Source organism: Triturus cristatus, chromosome 5_2, assembly GCF_964204655.1.
Source record: "Triturus cristatus chromosome 5_2, aTriCri1.1, whole genome shotgun sequence".
In the NCBI taxonomy this organism is placed as follows: domain Eukaryota; kingdom Metazoa; phylum Chordata; class Amphibia; order Caudata; family Salamandridae; genus Triturus; species Triturus cristatus.
The window spans coordinates 759738794-759761918 of record NC_140588.1 but is presented as its reverse complement, the minus strand read 5'-3'; the positions used below and the strand labels follow the sequence as shown (position 1 = coordinate 759761918).

Here is a 23125-nt window from a genome sequence, read left to right as displayed (position 1 = left end):
GAATTCATGAAGGGAGAGTCACTCACGAGAAGAACAATTTTCTCCATTTATCGGCTTTTAAAAATAAATACTAACAGGAAACACATTGTTTTCTGTCTGTATCTTTAAAACAGTAACAACGGAAAAATGGGAGCCTTGATTATTATCCAATCAATGGTTTTCATTTTATCATCATCGGAAAGCTAAACGGCTACCGGACCCGGCAGGGACTCTTACTGGTAAGCTTCAGGTTGCACAGATATCTGAAATGGATGCAATAGTAAATGAGTGCTCATGCTGGCATATTTCTTGAACATTCCAATGGCCTAGTCCTAGGATGTCAAGAGCCACGCTGCTATATTAAGTAACTTCAGCTCTGAACGACCGACTGTCTTTTCACTATTATCATAAGTCCTGTAACTATTGAGAATTCCCCAAGTCATACCACTGGTCTCGCATTAGGTAAGAGTACCTTGGTTGTCAAGCACACAATGGTACTATTCGCATCAACATCAGGTGTGAACCTGTGTTTGTCAAGTACATGTCTGCTGACTGGAACTCTGGGAAAACCTATGCAAAGACACCCGACCAGTTTATCGACAGGGGACCCTTTGACTAGGGATGCGAGAACCCGGATGATAAGTTTGACATTTTAAATTTAAGCTTGTTTAGAACAGGTCTGCAAGGCATCTTCCCCGATACGGAAAAAGGTGGTTTGCAAATAGTTGATGCAACTTCCATTCACAAGTGACCCTCCCTGTCTGCCTGCTGAAATTACATTCCTACTCCTGCAGCTTATTAACAATGAGCTGCTCCTTGAACTTGATTTCTCAGCAGAACATTTCCTGCACAAACTTGGACACAGGATACAACTATATCCCTCTGTTTATTGAGGGAGAATATTGTTGTGCTGTTGTCTGTGAGAATCTGAACCACTCCCCCCCCCCCCCCCCCCCCCCGCTCGCCCCCTCCCCCAGTGAAGAATACTTTCAAAATGTAAACCGCACTCGTATGTTGTGCTACTACTGGGGCAACTGGACTTAAGAGTTTATCAACTGTGCACCCCCTTCCCAGCCAGTCTGAAAAACACATGTTGTACTGGTTGGAGTCGGGACTCGTTCCGCAAAGCGTCTGCTCCCAACACTTCTGTTGTGTTTCACTACATTGTATATAACAACCACTGGGGGATAGACACTCCTCAATTCCTCTCTTGCGCAGTCGAGAGTACATATCCGATGAATACCTGATGTGGTGATTCCCAACATGTATATCACAGTTCTGTAAGAGACGGAGATCTCCAAAAGGAGTATATTGCTCTGTAATGCCAGAATTGTCTCCATTATTGGGGTGACCACCACAGTGTTGCTGAGATGCACCCTCAAATGTATTTCTGCTGTGTTGGCACACTGGATAGGTAGATTGGCTATAAAGCTGAAAAGGTACGAGACGTGTGATCTTGTTAGTGCCCAGATGGCATGTGGATAATAACTTTCCATTACCAACAATTTGTATAGGTATGAGCACACATGTATGGCTTCACGCCTTATATAGATGCCAGCACTTCAAAACACAATGTGGGGATGACGTCTCTATGAACAGCATTTGAAGCACTTCTGTCATGACCGAATAGCACTTTATAGCAAAAGGCAAGTCCTTTGGTGGATTGGTAGTGATATTGTTGGAGTGTATCTGCCAATGTTTGATTGTTTCAAATAAATGTATTATTTTCAAAATATGAATATACAGAAGAAAGGATATAACGTATGTCACGTCATAGCCATGATGCACAAGTTATTCAAGTATCTCAAAGGAATGATGTGATAGGATATTCATGACGGCTTCACCTGTCTCACTGAGGCGAGAGCCTTCACGACTGGAGGCAGAACCGGTCTACCAGATGCCCACATTGGAAGCCACATAAGGGTACATCTGCCCCCGATCTTCTTGAATGCTCTGGCATTTCTTCAAGTCATGCCCTGGTATTCTCTCCATGATGCCCACACTTCGTCGAATTATTTGAAGTAACTTCTACTTAATTAGATCACCCTTTCTGCTGCCATGCACTAGTCCACATTTCAACATAAACCTTCGACCATTGGTGGGGGACAATCCCCGTTTTTGTGCAATCCCTCTCATGACCACAACTAGGTCTACCATAAAGGATGTGAAGATATCCTTTCCCACTTGACGCATGCCTACTGACTATTGGCTGGTTCTTTATTCAAGATAAAAGCCCAGCGTACTATGATAATGCAAGCAGGTTCATAATATTTGTCTAATATTCGGTAGCACGATACCTCGTTCAAACACGTTCCTACAGGTTAGACTTGGCATCTTTTGGCGTGTTGCCCCTGAGTTTTTGCTGTCTGACCTTCCGGTTTTTACTCTGTTTTTGCTGGCTTAGTGTCTCTGCGCACTTTCTCACAGCTGAAAGTGCAAGTGCTCCTGTTGTAAACTGTTATGGATTGGCGTTACCATGATTGGCATATTTGATTCACCTGTCAGTCCCTAGTAAAGTGTACTGAGTGTGCCAGGGCCTGTGAATCAAATGCTGTTAGCGGGCTGCAGCACTGGATTGTGCCACCCTCGCAAACGGCGTGTAAATGTAACTCTGGCATGCCATTGCAGAGCCTGTGAGCAGTCTGGGAATGTCATGTCGACTTGGCAAGTGTACCCACTTGCCAGGCCTAACCTTCCCCTTTTCTTACATGTCAGTCACCCCTAAGGTAGGTCCAAGGTACCCATGTGGGCAGAGTGCAGTGTATGTGAAAGGTAGGCCATGCCCTGGTGTGTGCAGCATGTCCTGATAGTGAATTACTGCCAATTTCGTTTTTCACTATTGCAAAGCTACCTGTTCACATAGGACGGAATAGGGACTTTGTTTATAACTTCTTACAAACATAACGGGCCCTGGGAACTAGGTAGAAGAATAAAGTTTAGTATGCCTGAACTCAGAATTTAAAGATGCATCTTTTAGTGAAGGTGATTTTTACATTGTGTTTGAAAATACCACTTTTAGAAAGTAGGTATTTTGTTGCTCAGCCATGCAGGAGGCCTTTGCTGGGGTTGTGGATTGACAGTCTGGTTTTGGATGACAGGGGCTAGGGAGGAGCCGTGGATCCAGATAGTCTAGGTGGGTCGGGAAAGGGCTGAATAAACCTGGGCTGCATTTAGAGTAGGGGGAGAAGATTTCCTTTCACCTGAATTGGCCTGGTCTGCCTCTGACAATACAGTCTCCACCTCCTGCCAGAAAGCCACACCAGAGAGGGGAGAACTGGTTCTGGCTGGGCACAGACACACTCTGCCTGAGAGGACAAAGGGTTTTGGGCTATAAAAAGTAGGGTCCAAACCCCTGAACTTTAGAACTCTTTTGCACCAAGAGGACTGCCAAGAAGAAGAGCTGAGTGCTTTGCTGGGTTGTCCTGCAATGGCTGCTTCTGTCTTGGGCAATGAAAGGACTGGAATGAACTGAACTTTCTGCAATCTATTTTTGAGAGTTTCTCCAAGGGCTTGAGGTAGAGCTTGCCCCCTGTTCAAGAAGTCTCAGGAATAGCAAAGACTTGAAGTTCTTCTGCCCTCAGCACTGGGGACTGTGTTTTGTGCTGCAAAAGAAGAAAAAGCAAACAGAAGCCGTCTAGGATGCCGCAGCCAACTCCGTTATAACAAACAAATGATGGACGGAATGCTGACAATGCGTACATTCTCCCCCAGTCAAGAGATCTGGGTTAAATCCATCGTTCTTTTGCCCACTACACCACCCCAGTTCAGACATGGCCATATGCAAATCAGTCTTGACCCTGTGCCTCATGGGAACAGTCCAGCCCGAACTGCCAAGCCATGTCTTCCCTGGACCGGAATCAAGCATCCTAGGACCGGTTTCTGGCTATCAGCCGTCATTAGCCAGGATAGCTTGACTCCAGTGGCATAGTGAGCACGGGTCCCACGTCTGGGAATACCCATCCCACTTAGGGCGAAAGCGTTACAACAAACAAATGATGGACGGAATGCTGACAATGCGTACATTCTCCCCCAGTCAAGAGATCTGGGTTAAATCAGTTAAATCAGTCTTGATTCCGGGCCAGGGAAGACATGGCTTGGCAGTTCGGGCTGGACTGTTCCCATGAGGCACAGGGTCAAGACTGATTTGCATATGGCCATGTCTGAACTGGGGTGGCGTAGTGGGCAAAAGAACGATGGATTTAACCCAGATCTCTTGACTGGGGGAGAATGTCTGCATTGTCAGCATTCCGTCCATCATTTGTTTGTTGTAACGCAGCCAACTCCGTGTCCTGAAGGCACCGCAGAGAGCACCACGACCCTGGTCTCACCGACAGCACCTGCTGACTCCGCCACCAAACCACTGCTCACACCGTAGGCACCACACTCCACATCGCCTCGCTTCACGATGCCGCCTTGGTATCCCAGATAACGCCTCTCCACACCGAAATAGACGCCGCTGCCTGCACCGCGGTTCGAGGACACCGCTCGTAAAGTCACAGGACGCACCGCCCTCATCCCGCACTGCAGCCTTGGCCTACCAACACTGGCACCATCGACTCCAGTTCCTCAGCCAACGACAGCACTTCAGCAACGACGACGACGCTGCTTGCACTGTGACCTGCCAGCACTGCTACAAGCACCGCATCACTTCGCACTGCGACCCTGGTCTCACCTACGATGCCATCTGACGCCGCCACCGAGCCGCTGCTCGCACCGCAACATGAGGGCATCGCATGCCGCACCGCTGCACTTCGGACCGCAGCACCAGATGCCTGCACTCCTGACTTCAACCACGAGGAGTTTGATCTCCAACACATGTGACTTCAAGGGCCCGACGACTCATTCACAGACCTCCGGAACCGACACCTGCAGACGCCATGCTTCCGGAAGCTCAACAAGAGGTCACCGATGCCCTGCATTTCAAAAGGTACTGTTTTGCGGGTCTTCCCAACACCGTAGCTGGCCCATGATGTCGCGGTCAGCAAGAACTGTTTGGATTTGTTTGTTCACGACGCCGCGATAGCCCCAGAAGGAGCTATCGACTTCAAGTAACTGTTTATCAAGGTTTTTTTGATAACTGAAGATTTCCAACTTCTGTACTGTCGATTTTTATCGTTTTTGGTCTTACTTGAGTATATAAAAATATTGGATATTTTTCTAAACTGGTGTGGTGTCCTTTTGTAGTGCTTACACTGTATTACTGTTGGTTATGTGCAAATGCTTTAAACACTGCCTCTAAGATAAGCCTGACTGCTCATGCCAAGCTACCAAGGGGGTGAGCAGGGGTAATTTTAGGATTGTAACTCCCTTATCCCGACTAGAAGGAAGGGTCCCTACTTGGACAAGGTACAAACCATTGCCAACTAGAGACCCCCATTTCTAACAAACATAACTTATTTAGGGAAATCCAAGGCCCCAACCCCAAGAGATCCCTTCAGGTCATTGGTTTTCCTGAAACATCTATCCAGCAGTGGGTAGGGGTGTATTTTGTAATCTATACGACACATTGCAGCGTGATCATCTTAAACCGTGAACCACAGCCAATTAGTGTCAGAGGCAAAAGCCACCAGTGCACCAAGACAGACTAAGATTGTCAGCAGGGGGCATCGTTGTCATATAATTTATTGAATTTCTAGAAAGGCAACCCCAAGTATCGAAAGTGTTCCCAGTGTGGCAAGTCAATGCTCATAATCAAGGACCTGTCAATCACTGGGTACAGCAAGGACATCCCCCAGTAATACCGAAGCCAGAATATTTACCATAGAATTTAAAGATATAGAATAGTCTTGGTATGGATACTTCTGGGTCAGCCAGATCCAAAAAGGATGTCAACACAATCATCCCATGCTCTTTCCATCACCACCCCCGATCAGATCAGTGCACCTTTGCAAATCTAACAGACCAAGGGTTCCATCACAATTGTGAATAGGATAGGCGAGAATGGGCATTCCTGCCTCGTTCCTCTGCAGTGTTGAATGCTCTTGATTGTCTCTAAAGTGAATTATTACCCTAGCTGGCTCAGCTTGCTCAAATTTGGAATATGATGTGGAGCCACTGGACACCAACCTGTGACCAAAAGTACTAAAAATGGAAACACTGATCTATGTACTGGCACCAGTCTTGGAATGATCAGAAGAATTTCAGTCAGATGGGTAAGACCAACGGCCAAACATGCTGAATTTGAATTGATGCTCAAGCTGCCCAAGAAGAAATATGGACACAGGAAAGGATAACAAGTTGCCGAGCCCACTCTCTTGCCAAGGCAGAATATGGGTCTCTGGGCCAGACTTAATACGACGTTGTGTGATAGAACAACGCATGCCAGTTCCTCGCAGTCTCAACAACGCAAGTCCTACTCACGCATATGCCTCTACCATGCATGCCTTTATAACAAATTATGCGTTGATAAGGTATGTATAGTAAAGACATATCCGTGGTTAAGACTTGACAGATAAGTCTTAAACCCCACACCTCGGTCCCAGCCGGAGTCCTAAAGCTACCTCCCTCCTGAAAACCAACCCCTCCCCCGAGCCCTTAAAACTTCCCTGCCCCTTGGTCCTAAAAAGTACTCCACCCTCCCATAAGCCCTAAAAACTACCTTGCCCCCCAAGCTTTAAAAAAGTATCTCGATCCCTGCCCTGAGCTGTAAAACAGCCCCCAATTCCCCACACTGACCCCTAAAACTACCCCAACCCTCCTAAAAACCAGCCCCCCTCCCCCAGCTCGAAAAGCTTTCCTGACCCTCCCCTAAGCACTAAAAACTACCACCACCCTAAAAAACTTCCCTGCCTCCCCAAGCCTTAAAAACGACCCAAATCCCCCCCCCCCCCCCCCAAACCTGGCCCCAGTCCCACTTATCTCTTCGTGTTCTCTGGCTCTCCCGAACCTTACTTTATCTGCCAGCTAGCAGCTAGCCGCGCACTGCCTTAACCACGCATATGCATGCTTAAGGGAAGCGTGATAGCGCTTATGTTGTCGGAACACGTGTGGCTCTGCTCGAGTGGTTTTGACTGTTTCCCTTAATATCAGCATGAGCCACGTCTGTGTTCTTAGAATAATCTAAAATGCATTCCTGGGAGCAGGCACTCAAATACAAGCATTTGGCAAATGGAGAGTGATGTACTAAAGGAATGCAGTGAGGAAGGGATAAACTGCATTGAGGAGTGGATAAACCAGGGGCACTGAGGAGCTAAAGAGCCTCGCAGCTTTTCTTCCCAAGAGTATTAACTAACACACATTTAGTTTGGCCAGTTAGCGTGACATTCACGTGAAGAGCCACGCCTCACTGACAGGAGAATGTCTGGTACAATGTGAGTTTCTGAGCCTCGATCTTTGATTCCTTTTATTAATAAAAATAAAATCATACACCTGGGGTCTCCTGTGCTCTGCTTGCACACAACACAGTTTAGTAGAGGCCTCGCCTCAATGACATGACAAAGAGCATGGACGTGAACTGGCGATTCTTCCTCCAGGAAGGACACGTAGATGGATTAAAAACAAAGCACAGCCCATAGGTTAGTGGTGTCTGCATGGGTTGCAAAGGATCATAAAAGGAATACAAGGAAATGGTTAAAATAATCTAAGCCATTCTAGGCACATTTCATACTGTCATTCGTAACTTCTCTTCTTTGATATTAGAGAAGGGGCACACCAATATGCAAACCAGTCTAGGTTCTGCTTCAACAGGAACAGCCTGGTCAACACTGTTAAAACACATACCCTCTGAATGAGAAAACAAGCAACTCTACACAGTGTTTGGCTTCACAGAGCCTCCTGAACGGAGGGGGTGTGGCTAGCAATTCCACCAGGACAGGATCTCTGGGGTGGGGCAAAGAGTGTGGCCCTCAGAAATGTATTAGACGGAGATTAATTCAAGCATTCTGTCCAGTTTGTTATTCTCCTTAGAGAGGAGGCGGGATCCAGTACACAATGAACTACGGAAAACTTCAGAGGAGAGAGTGCGACCACATACACCCTCATCCATACACAGCACTAAACATACAAAACTCTTAAGTTTTGAGAAGGAATATATGATACAACAACTTGGCGGCAGAAGGGACAATAGGAGAGTGGTGAGCCATAATACTAGAAGACTTCGGAGTCAAAAAGCTGAAAATCCTCATTGAAGTTGTTAGTGCTTGGTCGTTACACAACTTGCAGAAGAAAACATCAAACCAAAGAGTAAGTGCTATAAAAGAGGTTGAGGGAGCAAGTACATCACTGAGAGGAAGGAATGTACAACAAAAAAAAACAAACAAATGACAAACACAGTACCTTAATCCCTCATTTGGGGCGGGGGGTTCGAGGGGGAGGGAGGGTCAACTTACCAGCCCAGCAGGCCAGCGAAATCTATGGCCTCCACTACCATGTCAGAGGACCGCCTGTTCCATTTCAGAGCAACATTCACTGCAGCCTTTCCTCTCAAGGCGGATTGGTTTATCGAGCAGGTACCAGGTCTGTAGCTCCCACTCAGCAAACTTTTTTGTTTTAATAACAAACTCTTTAAGTGGGAGTTTTTTCATGAAGATCAAAAACAGAAATCTGTGTCACTGACACGCAAGGACACGAGCTATTTCTCTGCCTCAAAACACCATGCAGCGCATGACAGTCCACAGCATAGAAAACTAGTGATAGTCACTGCATCCTAAATTGTTAGACTAGCTGTGAGATCAAATATTTGAGGACAGAGCGAATTGACGCTCAAAGGACGCAATACCGGTTCCCCCCCTCTAAATAGTATTGGGGAACCACAAATTTTACAGATCTCGTGAACCACAATTTTGGGTGGTTAACATGCTCTCCCAAACTCTAAATGAAATCCCTTATCTCAGCACTGTTGCAAGTCTGCTGAATTATAAGGGCCTATTTTATGAAAGGTAGTTGGGACGTATTGGGTATATACTTGGGGTATACCCACTTCCCCTGGGGGAGTTCTAGGAGTCCTTTTTGCTGTGTATGAGCTACTCAACTGCACATTGAAAGCATTTACAACTAGGGCCTCGAACACTACAATTGGTACACATAACTATCCCCAATTCAAAACATGACCATACGCTCTTATAAAAGAAGGAGAGAATAAGTAAGAGGAGCATGATAGATCGGATCAGGAGCAATGTAAGTGAGCAGAAGCAGAGCCCCAAGGACCAGCAGTGAAATGTTTGTATGTCAAACTGTGGTGAGACCAATATTTTGTATACAATGAAAATAGAAAAATGACCAAAACATCAACTGGAAAATCATTACCAGGTTTATTATTCGGGAAGACGACACACCCAACACTGTGAAAAAGTTGCAAGGTCAGTTAATTTAACAAATCTTAATCTCGGAGTCTGGAGTACTCAATGTGGAGGAAAGACACGGCTCCTGGGGAAATTATACCGTTTTTTTTTTTTTTTTTTTAAAGACCTAAAGCCTGCTTTAGTCAAAATATATTGCAACTGACGTATCCACTTACCTTAAAGCTCTGGATGGATGATGACTTCCCAGCCTGACGCAATGTGTCATTCACCCATTTTACAATGAGATCATCATTTGCTTTCTGGCCATCGCCGCGGTCTAGGTCTGACAGAAGGTTCAATGTGTACCTGAATATTAGTGAACAAAAACACAAATCTTAGAACCGAAGTTCATGAAGGAACAGTAGGAAGAAGTTTGAGTGTTGGGGGAAGGAAAGGCATGAGGCAAGAAAGAATGTAGTTGTGACAAAAGGCTTAAGGGATTAACTGCGCTTTACAGAAACAAAATGATTACCGTTTCAAGAAGACAACATCTTTACAATATATGCCACATAAGCTACTTCTTGGATGGTCTTCCTTCTGTAGAAATTCAGGACTTGCATAAACCGAAGCAATATTTACTATTTTGTTCGCTAGTATAGCAGAGATGCCTCTAATCTCCCTTCCCACAGTATGATTATTATGCAGCCGAAGAGGGATAGGAGAATGGAGTTTAAATAAATTGTCTAAAAATACTAATTCTCTTATAACTCGCCTCTTTGGAAGACACTATTAATTACCAAAAACAACGGATAGCCAACAAGTCCAGTATAATTACCCGGATGGACATCTACATGTAAATCCCATTAAAGAATAATATTCAATCGTATATACTAGATGGAGATAATTTTAACTGCAGCACAGTGATATGAATAGAAGCATATGCTGCTGGCAAAAAGATGAAGGGCTGAGAAATCTTGAGACAAACTAATTTTACGTTTCTCCAAGACTCTTTTCTCAGTGAAACAGCATTCTCCAAATAAATGGCCTGAGAATGCCTGGACACAAGATCTCTAACAGGTAAATAAAGCATTCCCAGCTTTTACCGCATGCGCACTCTTCTAATCTAACCATGCGCATGATAGTTATTTGCTAAACAGAAATGCAGAGAAACCACCAGTCTGTGGATCTACGTATGTCCACTTAAGGCATATTATGCCACAGAAGTGCCCTTGCTTTAGATAGAACTCCCACCAGCCTTCAAGGATACGTGCAATACCCACAAATTAACATACATGCTAACAACTAACACACAACAGTACATAGAGGCTTAATTGTTGGCCACACAAATAATATATTTTTAAGTCCTTCTTGTAGTCTCATACAGATTGCTTGATGCCTAAGAGTGGATCAACTACCCATCTACTTTAGTAGAATATGGGACTCTTGTGGTTCTTGCCACATATTCTCCTGCCCTAAAGTATTTATCAGACAAATTCACACAAAATGTCCAAAGCAACCTGAGGTGGATAAAACATTGCAGCTGTGCTATATGAATACAAATCTATTCAATAGAAAATACAATGCAAACCCTTCCTGATATCAAGTTTGTAATGGCCATTAATGTCCTAGGGAAAAGAGACGGGTGCATTTGAGGAGAACGTTCCTAGGACACCTAGAATGGGCCAAAGGTTAAAGTTCAAAGTTCAGCAGAAATATATTGTGCATTAGCTATGTCAACAATACAACTACAGCAAGGCCGACAACTCCAGCTTGAAAAAGACAAGGATCAGACAGGTTCAACACATTTATAAGTAATCTTCACAATAAATAAGCCTGACACTTCATCTTCAGTGACTACCAACATTGCCATGCACTACTGCGGTTCTAGTTCAGAGACCATAAGAGTAAAAAAAAAAAAAAAAAATCGCTAGGACTACAAGAATGTAGGCATACGGCCCGAATGTGGGGAAGATAGGCTGGCAGGTTGACTTGGGAGACCCATCTGTGGCATGGCAAATCGTGTCTGGATTCTGACCATGGGATGGAAAATGTATGGACAGGAGACGATATAAAGTCCTTTAGGAATTAAGGAACATCATTTGACTTGCATGGTCGAAGATCTTGGGTTTGTGGGGGGCAGGGGGGGGGGGGGGTTAGAATGCTGATTAACATGGCCTATTAGTGGTCAAGAGAGATATAGCAAGACAGGAAATCACCTGAAGAGCTCAAAATAACAGAATGGATGCTTGGAACTGATAGGTGTTATCCATTACTCATAGCCTTGACTGCCAATAGAAAAATACAAAGATTTGGGAGCCCTTGTGAGACCACCTTTAGTTTATTCTAAGAAATAATTTGCCTTGAAGTGCTTCAGAGAGAAACACCAATCATGCTGTGATTATGTTGCTCATGGCTTTTCTATTTATGCTCGTATTATTCCACCAAGATTGTTGACAATGGTTCTGGTAAACAATATATGCAACCCATGGCCTATCATGTTACATTGTCAATTTAAACTAATAGTTAATAACATGTTTTAGAAGCAAAACAAATCTCTAGGACACTCATAACTGCATCTCTGTGTTCCACCCAACCTATTCATCTCTAAATGGTGTTTTAGGTTTAGCCTAGAGTATCCATTATCAATATATGAGATTTTTAAGACCTTTACAAACTGAGGGGGAGGCAAGGATGGTCATAAAGGACTTCATCATCACTCAAGATGCAAACATTTGTTACAATTAAGCATCTCATGCAGGAGAAAGTTTTCAAACAATGTCATTTTGTGCATCTTTAGGCTGTAGCATTAGTCTGAGGTGGTGGGTGTGTGGTTGCAATGGTTTAGGACGCCATCAGCAGAACTCAATGTTTCTCCTTTGCACATGTGCTTAAGTAGTATAAATTCAAAGGCAGCCGTTGAAATTCCCTAAGCTCATTTAGAATGTGTTTTTATAGTCTTACGTTGTAGTGTAGTTCCTATTTCCCTTATAGGCTCTGTGCATTGTAATATACACTATAGTTTTTGCATAGGACTAAGGTCAGTATGCTCCTATCGAGTACATTAATCTTAATTACTGGTGTGTGCCAGCTAACTCAGAGGTCACTAGAAACTTCTCGAATGAACAAGAAGGGATTAGTTTCTGACAACCGCATAAACATGACAACTTTGTTTCCCTTAGAATCGGAACAAGTCTCAGAATCGTGGAAACAATAGGTAACAGTTTCACTCAGTCAATCGTGCATGCTTCATTTCTCCAGAGTTACATAGAAATCGATAGACTGGCGTTTCAATAAAAGGGTTTATTGAACAGTCTTGTTTCTCGTGTAAGATATACGAGTTGTTACAATCGTTAGACAGTAAGCAAGATATAATACGCACAGCGTAAGCAGTAAGAAGAAATAATACTGCAATAGCAACGTCTTTTAGCTATGACATAATCCTATATACATACATAAATAACAGGCTAAAAAGTGAATACTCGTCTGATGCTTCTAAATGGTTCTACCCCAGTGTACCTAACCTAAGTGTAGTACAAGGTAAGAAGTAGGTGCTGTTTTCTATGGTATATACTAAGTTTAGTATGCCAAGATTCCCTCTAGGTTCTAGTCATTTCCATACCTTTAGAATGAGAGAGGTGAGAATCTCTATCCGGGTCTCAAACTCCAACACCCTGCGAAGGGAGTCCGAACACTGGAAGCTGGATTCTCTGTGAGCAGGGATGACGGCGTCTAGTCAGTGCCTCAGGCCGGGATATGGTCTCTTCCGAACTTGCCGTGGCGAACCGTGCAGTCAAGTCGGGAGGAGTCGTGCCGTGGTTTGCCATGGTAAGGGAAGGTACATTTATACCTGGAAGGTGCTTAGGAATGCTAGCATTGACGTAAAGTCAGGCAGAGGAAGACGTCATGGATGAACCCCTAAGGAACAGTAGTTCATGCATAATAGAGGAATTCTTGGAGAAAATCAATAATCCTAGCTAGGAAAGTCCCGTTCGGCTTCATGGTCTGGTTTCTAAGAACTTGTTGTGACTCGAGATGGACGGATGTAGGTGACCATGCCTGTATTTGGTTAGCATGGCTAATGCCTAAATAAAGACTGGGATTCTAGGCCTAAATAAGGGCAAAGAGAGTTGTGCCTATATAAGGACATGATTCATGGAAACCTATTTACGGGTATCTAAACACAACAACGTGAAACTCTACCTGCATGTTTATAAAAGAGTTGCATACTCAATTTTATCACTCGACCAAATAGACTAACGGGTTTCTTATGAATGGTATCTGTCCCTTAAAAAAAGCACATTCATTACCTTAAATCTTATCTGTATAGACAGACCTTTGGCTGCATTCATCTGCGGAAATGTTTCCGCAAGACCATGATTTTATTCTCTTCCACTTACGAGGAACACAATCTTGTAGTCAGCATTTTAGTTCACCAAACTGAACAATGTATTCCTGAGACCGATAAGAGCATTCAGACATGACTTCACAAGCATGACCATTAACTTAATTGATTTGGGATTCATGTATGCAATTGTCTCCCAACTCAAAGTCAATACTTTTTGATGGAGGCATGCTTTGAGTTTTCTGCTTATGTACCAGCCATGGATCGGCTTCAAGAGCAAACTCGTAAGGCTAATAGATTAAAACCATGCCATGATTTCTAACAGTTTTGTTACGAAGTCAGAGGCGCACTTCTGGTAAATGGATGTATTCTTCTGGAAATATTTTAACCTCTACTGTGTTGGATAATCACTTAGTTGTTGTGGGTCAGTGTCAGTCTCCAGGAAAGTCTCTCTCAGGCTCAGAGTCTGTTCGAAATGTCTTCAACTGGTTGTTAATCAGAGTGATGATAATTTGCAAGTGTTGCCATGTTGAATTTCTGTTTTGTGACCAATTTGTTGAACGGTTTGAGTGTCTACATTTGGTCTGAGAAGTTGTTTACCACAAGCCCATGTCCATCAACTGTACCTTCACCATCGCTCCCATGTCTAGGAGTGCCTTGATCTCCTTTAACTGAAGTGGTAAATTGCTCTTGTAAGCATTTTGAAATTAAGTGGTAAGTTGTTTGGAGTCTTGTCAAACTGAACAGTGTCACCAAGAGTTACTGTAAATGGCACTTATTTGTGAACAATCGTTCATATCCAGTCTTGTGGGAAATATCTCAATATGGTCCCATACTGTGGCGGATTCAGATTTGTGGAATGATAATTTCTTATGATTCCACCTTTACCACTTCCTTTTGTAAGAATACAAACTAATGTAACCGGTCGCACTGCGGTCTGTCTGCATGTGTAGTATTGGGCCTGAAGTTATTGCTGGCCAGAGAGTTGTCTTTTAAATGTGGTGCCTGTTCTGGGCTACACTGAAAGCTCTCAGACTTTACTGCATCGGTTTTAATTTTTTATATATATTACCTATATTTGAAACAGGTGTACTATCAAAGCCATATTTTGAACTTGTGCCAGTAGTCTTAGCTATAAAGGTCTTTAAAACCAGACCCGAGGAAAATTGCCTTGCTTACCTTAGCTTGGCTCCCTTACACAGTGTTTCGGTTCCCTCTTAATATCTTTTGAAGGATAGGCTAAGAGTGTTGAGGTCTGAAAACCACGACTTCCTGGTTTCGAACCTGGACTTTAATGGATACAGTCATGCCAAATAAAGCATCAGTGTGGCAGAGTGCTGAGGATGTCTATTTTAGAACCATTAGGTTTGAGGTTGTTTTGCTTTATCTCTACTACCTGGCTCTGAGAAATATTTAAAAAATGGTGCCTCATATAGGCTGCATTTACATGTGATTTGCCATAGGACTTCAAGTGAAGATGGTAGGAGCAAAGTGAGGGGCTTAAGCAATGTCAAATAGCAGCGGAGTGGGTTATGGGGTGAGTTCTCAGGGGCTCTATTTGTCACTTAGCTGTGAGATGGGTTTGGAGAGGGTCAACATGTTTCAGCCGCCTTCAGAGTGCATGATCTGAAAGGAATTTTCAGATAATTTTAGTTGGGGGATAAACCTTTTGCTGCGATCTCTAACTGCAGGAGGAGGGAGTCCTAATGTACCATATTATAAGCCTGGTGACAGGGCACTGTTAGTTTGTTGGCTATTTACTGAGCGTGGTCAAGAGGTGTGTGTTAGTTTCCTAGTGATATAGAAGATCTCATTATGTTCTTGCCCTTCTGGAAGGAGGAATGATTTGCAGAAGGGAGGTCATGCAGAACAGAGCTACCTGCCATTATCCTCTTCCAACATGTTCTGCATTCCTACCACAGATGCTAGCTTATTCATAGTTTATAGATTAAAGGAAAAGTACAGTAAGGAAACGCCACTGATATACAAAAAGGGTGATAAACCAAGTTAATAAAACTCAATGCCCACAAAGTGGAAGGGATTGCCTCTTAAAACTTGTTTTTCAATGTTTAAATACTTTAAAAAAAAAAAAGTGTTTGATTACCTTCTCATTAATTGCCAAACCACTGCCAACGACAATGTTTGATTTCCATCATTTAAATCCTGTCCGCCAATGCCTACCAGTGAGAATTTGGCTGGTTTCCCCAGTTCCACAGCATAGTTGCAATTTTCAAGCTGAAAAACAAGGTTTATATTTTGTAGCTGGCAGAAGGTTATGGGCATTTAAATGCAGGTTTGTAAACATAATCAGAATAGAAAGAGACATTCCTAAATGAGACGATGTACATATGGGACTACGCTGCATTTCATATTACTCTATAAAATTGATTGCACCTAAATACAAAGGAGCACACGTGAGGTTTTTTGAAAAAGGCTACAGCTGTCCTATATATCATGATGCTTAAAGCAGTGCGCAAAGCAGTAAACATAAAAACTGGATAAAACCAAGGAGTAACATGACTGCTCAAACCAGTTTGTGTCAGGTTTACCAACTAAGACAATGAAGAAGGATTATGTAAATCAGTACTGATTGCAAATGCAAAGACCTCAGCGTTGCAAAACTGCCCAGTAATGTTTATCATAGAAAGAAGGGTACATGTTTAGGGCTGCCGTAGAAACCGCTCTAGTGGTCTCACCATCCTCATGTTTTCCAAAAATAAAACTCCATAATAAAAATCCATAAGTAAATATATATAAATATTCAAGTGTCTTTCGCATTTTGCTCTCGCCCACCACAGCATACAGCATGGGGCAATAAGTCCCTCAACTTCAGTAAATGGCTAGCATTATTGTCAGTGACAGCATGTTGCTGGAGCACATCCACCTAATACATAACTTCATTTCTAGGCCAATCCCTGATTTCAATTTAGTTTAAGTGTTTTTCATTTATTTTTGCTACGGGTTATTTTTTTCCTAATTTACTTTTGCAAACATAAGCCCACGAACTACATGCAGCATCATTTTTACTTTTACTCTTTTAATGTCTATGGCCGGTTATAAAAAATAAAATGCATTGTGGGATGGTGAAGACCAGACCTATTGTCCTGGACAATGCCCATTTATGTAATCGGTGACAGTTCATTGCACAGAATCGCCCCTATTGTTGTGCTGTAATGTTTAACTGGAGCTACCAGTAAAGCTGAAGCATTATGATAAGCAGCAAAGGAGCACCGAGTGGTTTAAAATGTACAAACAGAGCTACTTGATTACAGGTCGTTCCAGATTATCACAGCTAAATCCTTCTTTGGCATGGTCCTTGCATTTATCTTCGTGGGTTTCCCCTTTCGTTTCCTGTCCGCACTAAAAAAAAAACTGAACAATTGGTCGTGGGAGCTATACATGTACATCTAGGATATATGGACAACAACTGAAGTGCACAGACCATAGACACTGAGGAAGGTGATACTGCACAGTATATACATGAAGGGTGGTGGAAGTGGGTGGTGAATGGAGTTTCTGGTTATTGCTGTGGTTATCTGATGTTGAATTGTGTTGGTTTTGTGCTGAGTTTGTGTTCACTGTAGTGCTACACAGTTGTGTTGTAGAGCTGTGCAACAATTTTGCGTGCCGTTTTGTTGCAATGTGTCATCTTGGGTTGAGTTCTACAATGATCATTTGTGTTGATATGTTGGTATTGTGCTGTGTTGTATGGTTATGCAGTTTACACATGTTTTGTGTTGTAAGGTCTTTTGGTTGATTCGTGTTTATATACGGTTGTGATTCGGGTAGTGTAGTGTTATGCTGTGTACAGTTGAGTTTTACTGATACAAGTACTGCATTGGTTTTGTGGTTATTGTACACATGGGTAGCCCTGCGCTGAATTTAGATTCAATTACTCTCCTGTCTTCAGAACACTGTCTATGTGCCTAGGGACATAGTACATTGACTGTCAACTGACTTGACAATGAATACATAGATGAAGGACTTGGAAAATCGCCCAAAACTTCAGATTGTGGATTATTAATACTAGTAACATGCATCATATGATAAACCCAAAAAATTCCTTAAAAACGTTAGATGAATGAAGCATTTTTTCCCCCCCGCAATGCACTGCCAGCCTTGTCCCACAGACACCACTGGTGTGGCAACCCCTTTTGCATTACAAGATGAGACCACTGCAGATTTACCCTCCGGTCAGGCAGAGCATAACATATCTCTTAGTTGCAAGGCACAATACCACTTACTAATGTCAGGAAGAATCCGAGGGTCCTGCAGCTACCCTCACCATTCAGATAGCACCAACATGAACTGCTGTTTTAAGGCTGCACACATACTTTTCCACACAGACTATATGCAAGAAAAATGCTAGACTTCCCCATCAAACAAAGCTTGCAGTTTCTGGGATGTCAGATGATGCCCCTGTTGAAGTCATATGTTAAGACACATGCAAGGTCATCTGTGATATCAAGTGTCAGGTTCATTACACTGTTAGGGACACCCAATTAAGCGTTAATGAGAAATGTAATTGTTTTTTGGGAATTCGAGACCTAGTCAATGCCCCTTCCTCTGATGGTTTGATGGAATGTTTAGTGTTTTGTTATTTATGGCTTCCAATGGAAGCCATTAGCATGGATAAACCTACAATAAGCATAGTTATTTACTGCTATGATGTAGCAAAGCGCACTAAGGCAAAGAAATTAACGTCTCACTATATCACAACAGACCTTTGCTCAACGTCTGCTTACCAGATCACCCAATGATACTTCAAGAGAATGAAGCACGGACGTGGATCACAAGGTGATCAATGGCAGAGTCCCGAACTCCCTTAAACACATGCTTGCAGCTGAACCCAAACACAAGAGACTTCACAAAACTGAACACACATACTTGTCTTTAACTGAACTTGACAAAGAACAGGAATACAACTAACGAATATTGGACATAGTACTAACCCCACCCCACTGAACTTCAATTCCCCCTACATTGCATTACTCTGTATTTTCTTATCTGCCATCACACAAGTGGCTACAAGACCCCATGCGACACTTCACAAAACTCAATTAATAAATACACCTTACACATTTGGAACATGTGACCCAAGAGACGGAACGGATCACTATGCAATAGCATCTTTGGACACTGAAAACGCTTAGATACTGATCATGAGTAAGTAAACTCATATAGCCATCATTGGCACCTCTGAACAGGGCTGTGTTACAAACAATGAACGTGTGCAACTTGACAGCATGTATAATTACTGGGAAACTACCTTTGCTACGACTCGGGAACAACGGTTTCCGGAGTCAAGCAAGCCGAACGACGAGTTGCGCGAACAACGACTTGCCCAAACAACGACTCAGCCTTAACCACGCATGTGTGTAGTTAAGGCTGATTCGGTCTAGTGTTCAGGCAGGGCGGAGTTCGGAGGAGGGTCGCACAGGAACAGGTAAGAGGGGTTCGTGGTTAGTTTTTAGGGGGTGTGGGGTTAGTTTTCAGGGGGTGGGGTTAGTTTTCAGGGGGTGGACAGGTTGGGGTTAGTTTTTAGGGGGGTGGGGGTTTGGGGTTACTATACAGGGGGTTGTGTTAGTTTTTAGGGGGTGTGGGTGATAGTGTTTGTTTTTAGGAGGTGGGGGGGGTTGGGATTAGTTTTTAGCGGATGGGGGGGTTGGGATTAGTTTTTAGCGGGTGGGGGGGGGGGGGGCTTGGGGTAGTAGTTGATATGCATTTTTTTTAACCATGCATGCCTTTACCACGAAAGATCGCGGTACAAGGAATGTGTGGTAAAAGAAATTGTGGTTTAGACGAGGTCGTGGTAGCGACCTCGTTAGGGTAGTAGTTGTAAAACTCATTGTTCCAACATACAACCTTAATTACCATCTCATTTTAGCTACATCTAGAAGTCATATTGAGCAATGACTTCTAATTTGTAAACAGGGCGACTCCAACAGAGCATAAAATGGTCAACACTGGTAGGGTACATTATTCCTCGTAGAATACACATACTGAAGTCATTTATACACAGACATTTAGGCAAAGCCATCTAGAATAAGCAAGTCACTCGAGTAAAATACAAAATTTAACGTCTGCCTCTAGGGTCAGGGTGTAAAGCAACACACCTTCCATCTTTTAGGAGTTATTTGTTCCATACAATAGGATTATTTGCTCATTTTGCAAAAATATTGAACACATTAAAAAACAGTTGATTCACCTTTTTCATATTAGCTCCAAGTTTTGGGTATGGGGGCATGTTAACTTTGCTCCAGTTGACAGGAACTTTGATCTTTTCATACAACTGTAAAATCACCACAGCGTCCTGCAAGTCGCTGAAAATAATCAAAAGAACAACATTTAATTTCTAAAATAGTCCTAAAACAGAATATTTCAAAGAGGCAACAAGTTAGACAAGCATTGCTAACGCATAAAATGGCTATTTTACTCGCAAATGTGCTTCTTCACGGATTGGTGAGTTTGTGTGGGTGACTGAACGAGTCAAAAGTTGGATAGACGAGTGAGTGGAGGAATGGATTAATGAACAAGTAATAGGGACCACGTGTATGGATACTTCAATACCTAACATGACCGGGTGAATGGGTCAGAGTAAATGGATGGATGTAACAAAGTTTCACTGATCAGAAGCAAAAGGTCTCGAACAGCATTTCTGATTATTTTAAAATACAAAAAAATTCCATTATTTGGCAATCACAAGCATGACATCTGAGATGAGCATCATTGTGCCGAAAATTCCCAGATTATATAAAGAGCTATGTTTATCACGCCAGTGCAAATATGCCGAAGCAGGTGCCAAGAGGAGAGCTTGACTCCTGCCAGATAACTCGTTTTAGTCTGCCATTAATTATAATACATGCCCACCTATTCCAAAACAAAGGGGTTAAAGAGTCATGGTTTGCTGCCACCTTTTATAATGTCCGAGATTACAAAGACCTTTTCAAAGGCCAGCTTCTCTCACCACAGGTAACATCTGAGGGTCTGCAGAGTCCCCTTTGTCCTCGGATGGGGATGGGTGCGCTAAGGCTTTGTATCGTTGGTTACGTTCGAAGGACATGTACTGTAGTGGATACCTTCACATTTTGAAGAATGGGAAGGCTACTGTCACTCTGCACTACAAACAGCTTCTTAGCACTACACCAGGTTTAGAGAGACTGTAAGCCAATGCCCGCAATGCTCCTGGTGTGCAAAAGGGAATGTTCAACCGCTGTTTAATGTAAAAGTAATTCTAAAACAAAGTATTAATGCTTCGTCAATTTAACTTACGAAGATTGCTTTAATGCGTATGGTGCATGGCAGTGAAAATATGAGGGTTCACGCAAGGCTTTGACGTTCTGTTGAGGTCAGAACTGTCAACAGTCGAGTACAAGGCTTCTTGGTTACATAGGCGGCGCATGGTTTGTTCACAATAACACACTCCCCGCTCTTTGGTGGTCTGCTTTAGAACAGTCAACAAAGGGTATTGGTTTTGTGCGATTAATAGGAAAGTCTCCCCATCTGCTACAAGAGTACAGATTGTTTATGCATGTCTGGTTTGTCAATTAGTAGTGGAGTTGAGGCCTTCGATTACCTCGGCATGCGTCTAACACCAACAATTAACTGGGCCGCACATATTGAGAAAGTCCAAATGCAATTAATACACCAAACTGCCAACATCTCCAAAATACACAGGAAAACACTGTCTAGACAGCTCGCGCCTGCCCTGGAAATCTACAACACTAAGCTATTAAGAGGGGCACTTTACGGAGCCGAGCAATGGGGCATTGGCCCTACTACCTGCCTGCCTACTATTGAGAATCGTTTCCCTAGATCCTTGGTGGACTTACCTTCCAGTACCGCGCTGGTGCCCCTCCATCTGGACCTCACACACAGACAGCTAGCACATAAACTAAATTACAGACTTTTAATGTTCTGGCACAGGTTATGATCTGTGGATGAGCTTACAGGGAGCCTTTAATCAAGCTCCTTAAGGTCACCATCGATATCCTCAATAGCTTGGTTCAGATCATTAAGAGAGTTACTGGGGAGGCTTGGGATGGAGGGGTTCTGTTCTAACCCAGAGGGTCAGGCAACCATACCAAAAGCGAGGCTGAAAGAAAGGTTTTGGCACTATAGCAAGAAAAGCACTGAAAAAAACAGAGGGTCGCCTGACTTCTTAATTTTTACATTTTAAATCTGTTTACCCGAAACAATACATGAAATCGTCCCCCCACTGGCACGCAAACTATTTCTTCAGTTTTGCTATAAGACCCTTCCCACAAAGCAGTTCTGTATAAAGTGGCGTAATGTCTTTAATGATGAACTTTGCCCCGCGTGTAATGCCAATCCAGAAACTATTGTGCATTTGCCATTCTTTTTTTCCACATTACAAATCATGAAGGGAAAAAAAATTATAATTTCACTGTGTAAACTAGTCGGTCCGGGACACTACCTTGAGGTAGTAAGAACACTGATGACTGATACTCGCAGAGTAGTGGTCTTCAGCCTGTCTAGATACTGGCATGCTCTTTGGATTAGGCGCACTAAATGCACTTTTATGACGCACCAAATTTTTAGTCCCTGTGATCTTAAACGCATTTTTATGGTATTAATCCTTTTCAAGACTACTTTTTATATTGCATTTTATTAATAATGTGCTGTGTACTTTTATGATCTTTTACGGTCGAAATAAAGTTGTTTGATGATGATTAATTAGTAGTATCATGTCTTGTCAATGACATCTATGTGCTATATGCAATTGAATGGTTCCTTCTTCCCAAACGTGATACATTGAGTATCTTTGAACTGTAGAATATTAACAACCTATATACTGCTTCAAATGTGTACAACTCACACTACAAAAATACTTTGTTTTACCAGTTCTTCTGATTTATTCATAGAATCGCCCTCATATTATTCTTACAGTTTTACGGCTTTTGTTTTTCAATATGACTATTACAACCACTCCAGTGACAACCTCCTGAAGGGAGTTCAACTGAGGATGTGCCTTGCTCCCACCAAGGCTTAATAAGAGGTGCACCACTAGGTGCTGTTGGCAATATTATTCAGTGAGTGTCAGGGTCATAATGTTCAGCTCAGAACTCTGCAGGTGGCACTGCAGAATATTGGGGTGGCGATACCAAACCTAATATTGGTCTCACCTCATGCCTCTTTCATTTACCACCAGCCACTCACTGTCAACATCACTTTTGCAGGTTCTTTTTCATCCCTGCTTTCTCCCTTTTTCACTGTTTTTTCGTTGTTCTCTCCCTCCTTCTCACCCCCTTTTGTGTTCTTCTCTTGTATCGGTCTCTTACTTTAAATCAAAGCCTGTTAAGGACTAATAAGGGTCGTCTACAAATTGTGTACCAGTGGGCCACAAATGCAGGTATCGGCTCAAGTAAAGCCCTGGTCACTATGTGATATATCGAGGAGAGAGCTTATCGTCTCCAGTCTTTGCTGTAAATTATTTAGCCCCTATAAAATTAGAGCACAGTTCAGATGAAGAGTTCATTTTTCGGGTGTTTTCTGAAATTAATGTGAATTGTTTTAGCTCTCACGTTGGGGTTCAGAGCAATCCACACACTGGAGGACTTGAACA

The 23125-nt window shown here is 42.9% G+C and overlaps 1 protein-coding gene across 1 annotated transcript in view; it reads right to left on the bottom strand.

Moving 5' to 3' along the window:
* Nucleotides 1-23125, bottom strand: part of LOC146829232 (plastin-3) — a 409189-nt gene that overhangs the window by 48673 nt on the left and 337391 nt on the right. The window contains exons 12-14 of the mRNA XM_085607861.1: nucleotides 19748-19862; nucleotides 15644-15774; nucleotides 9434-9563 (exon numbers count right to left, since the gene is read on the bottom strand). Coding sequence (XP_085463987.1) covers nucleotides 9434-9563; nucleotides 15644-15774; nucleotides 19748-19862 — 376 coding nt within the window. The remainder of the gene's footprint in view (nucleotides 1-9433; nucleotides 9564-15643; nucleotides 15775-19747; nucleotides 19863-23125) is intronic.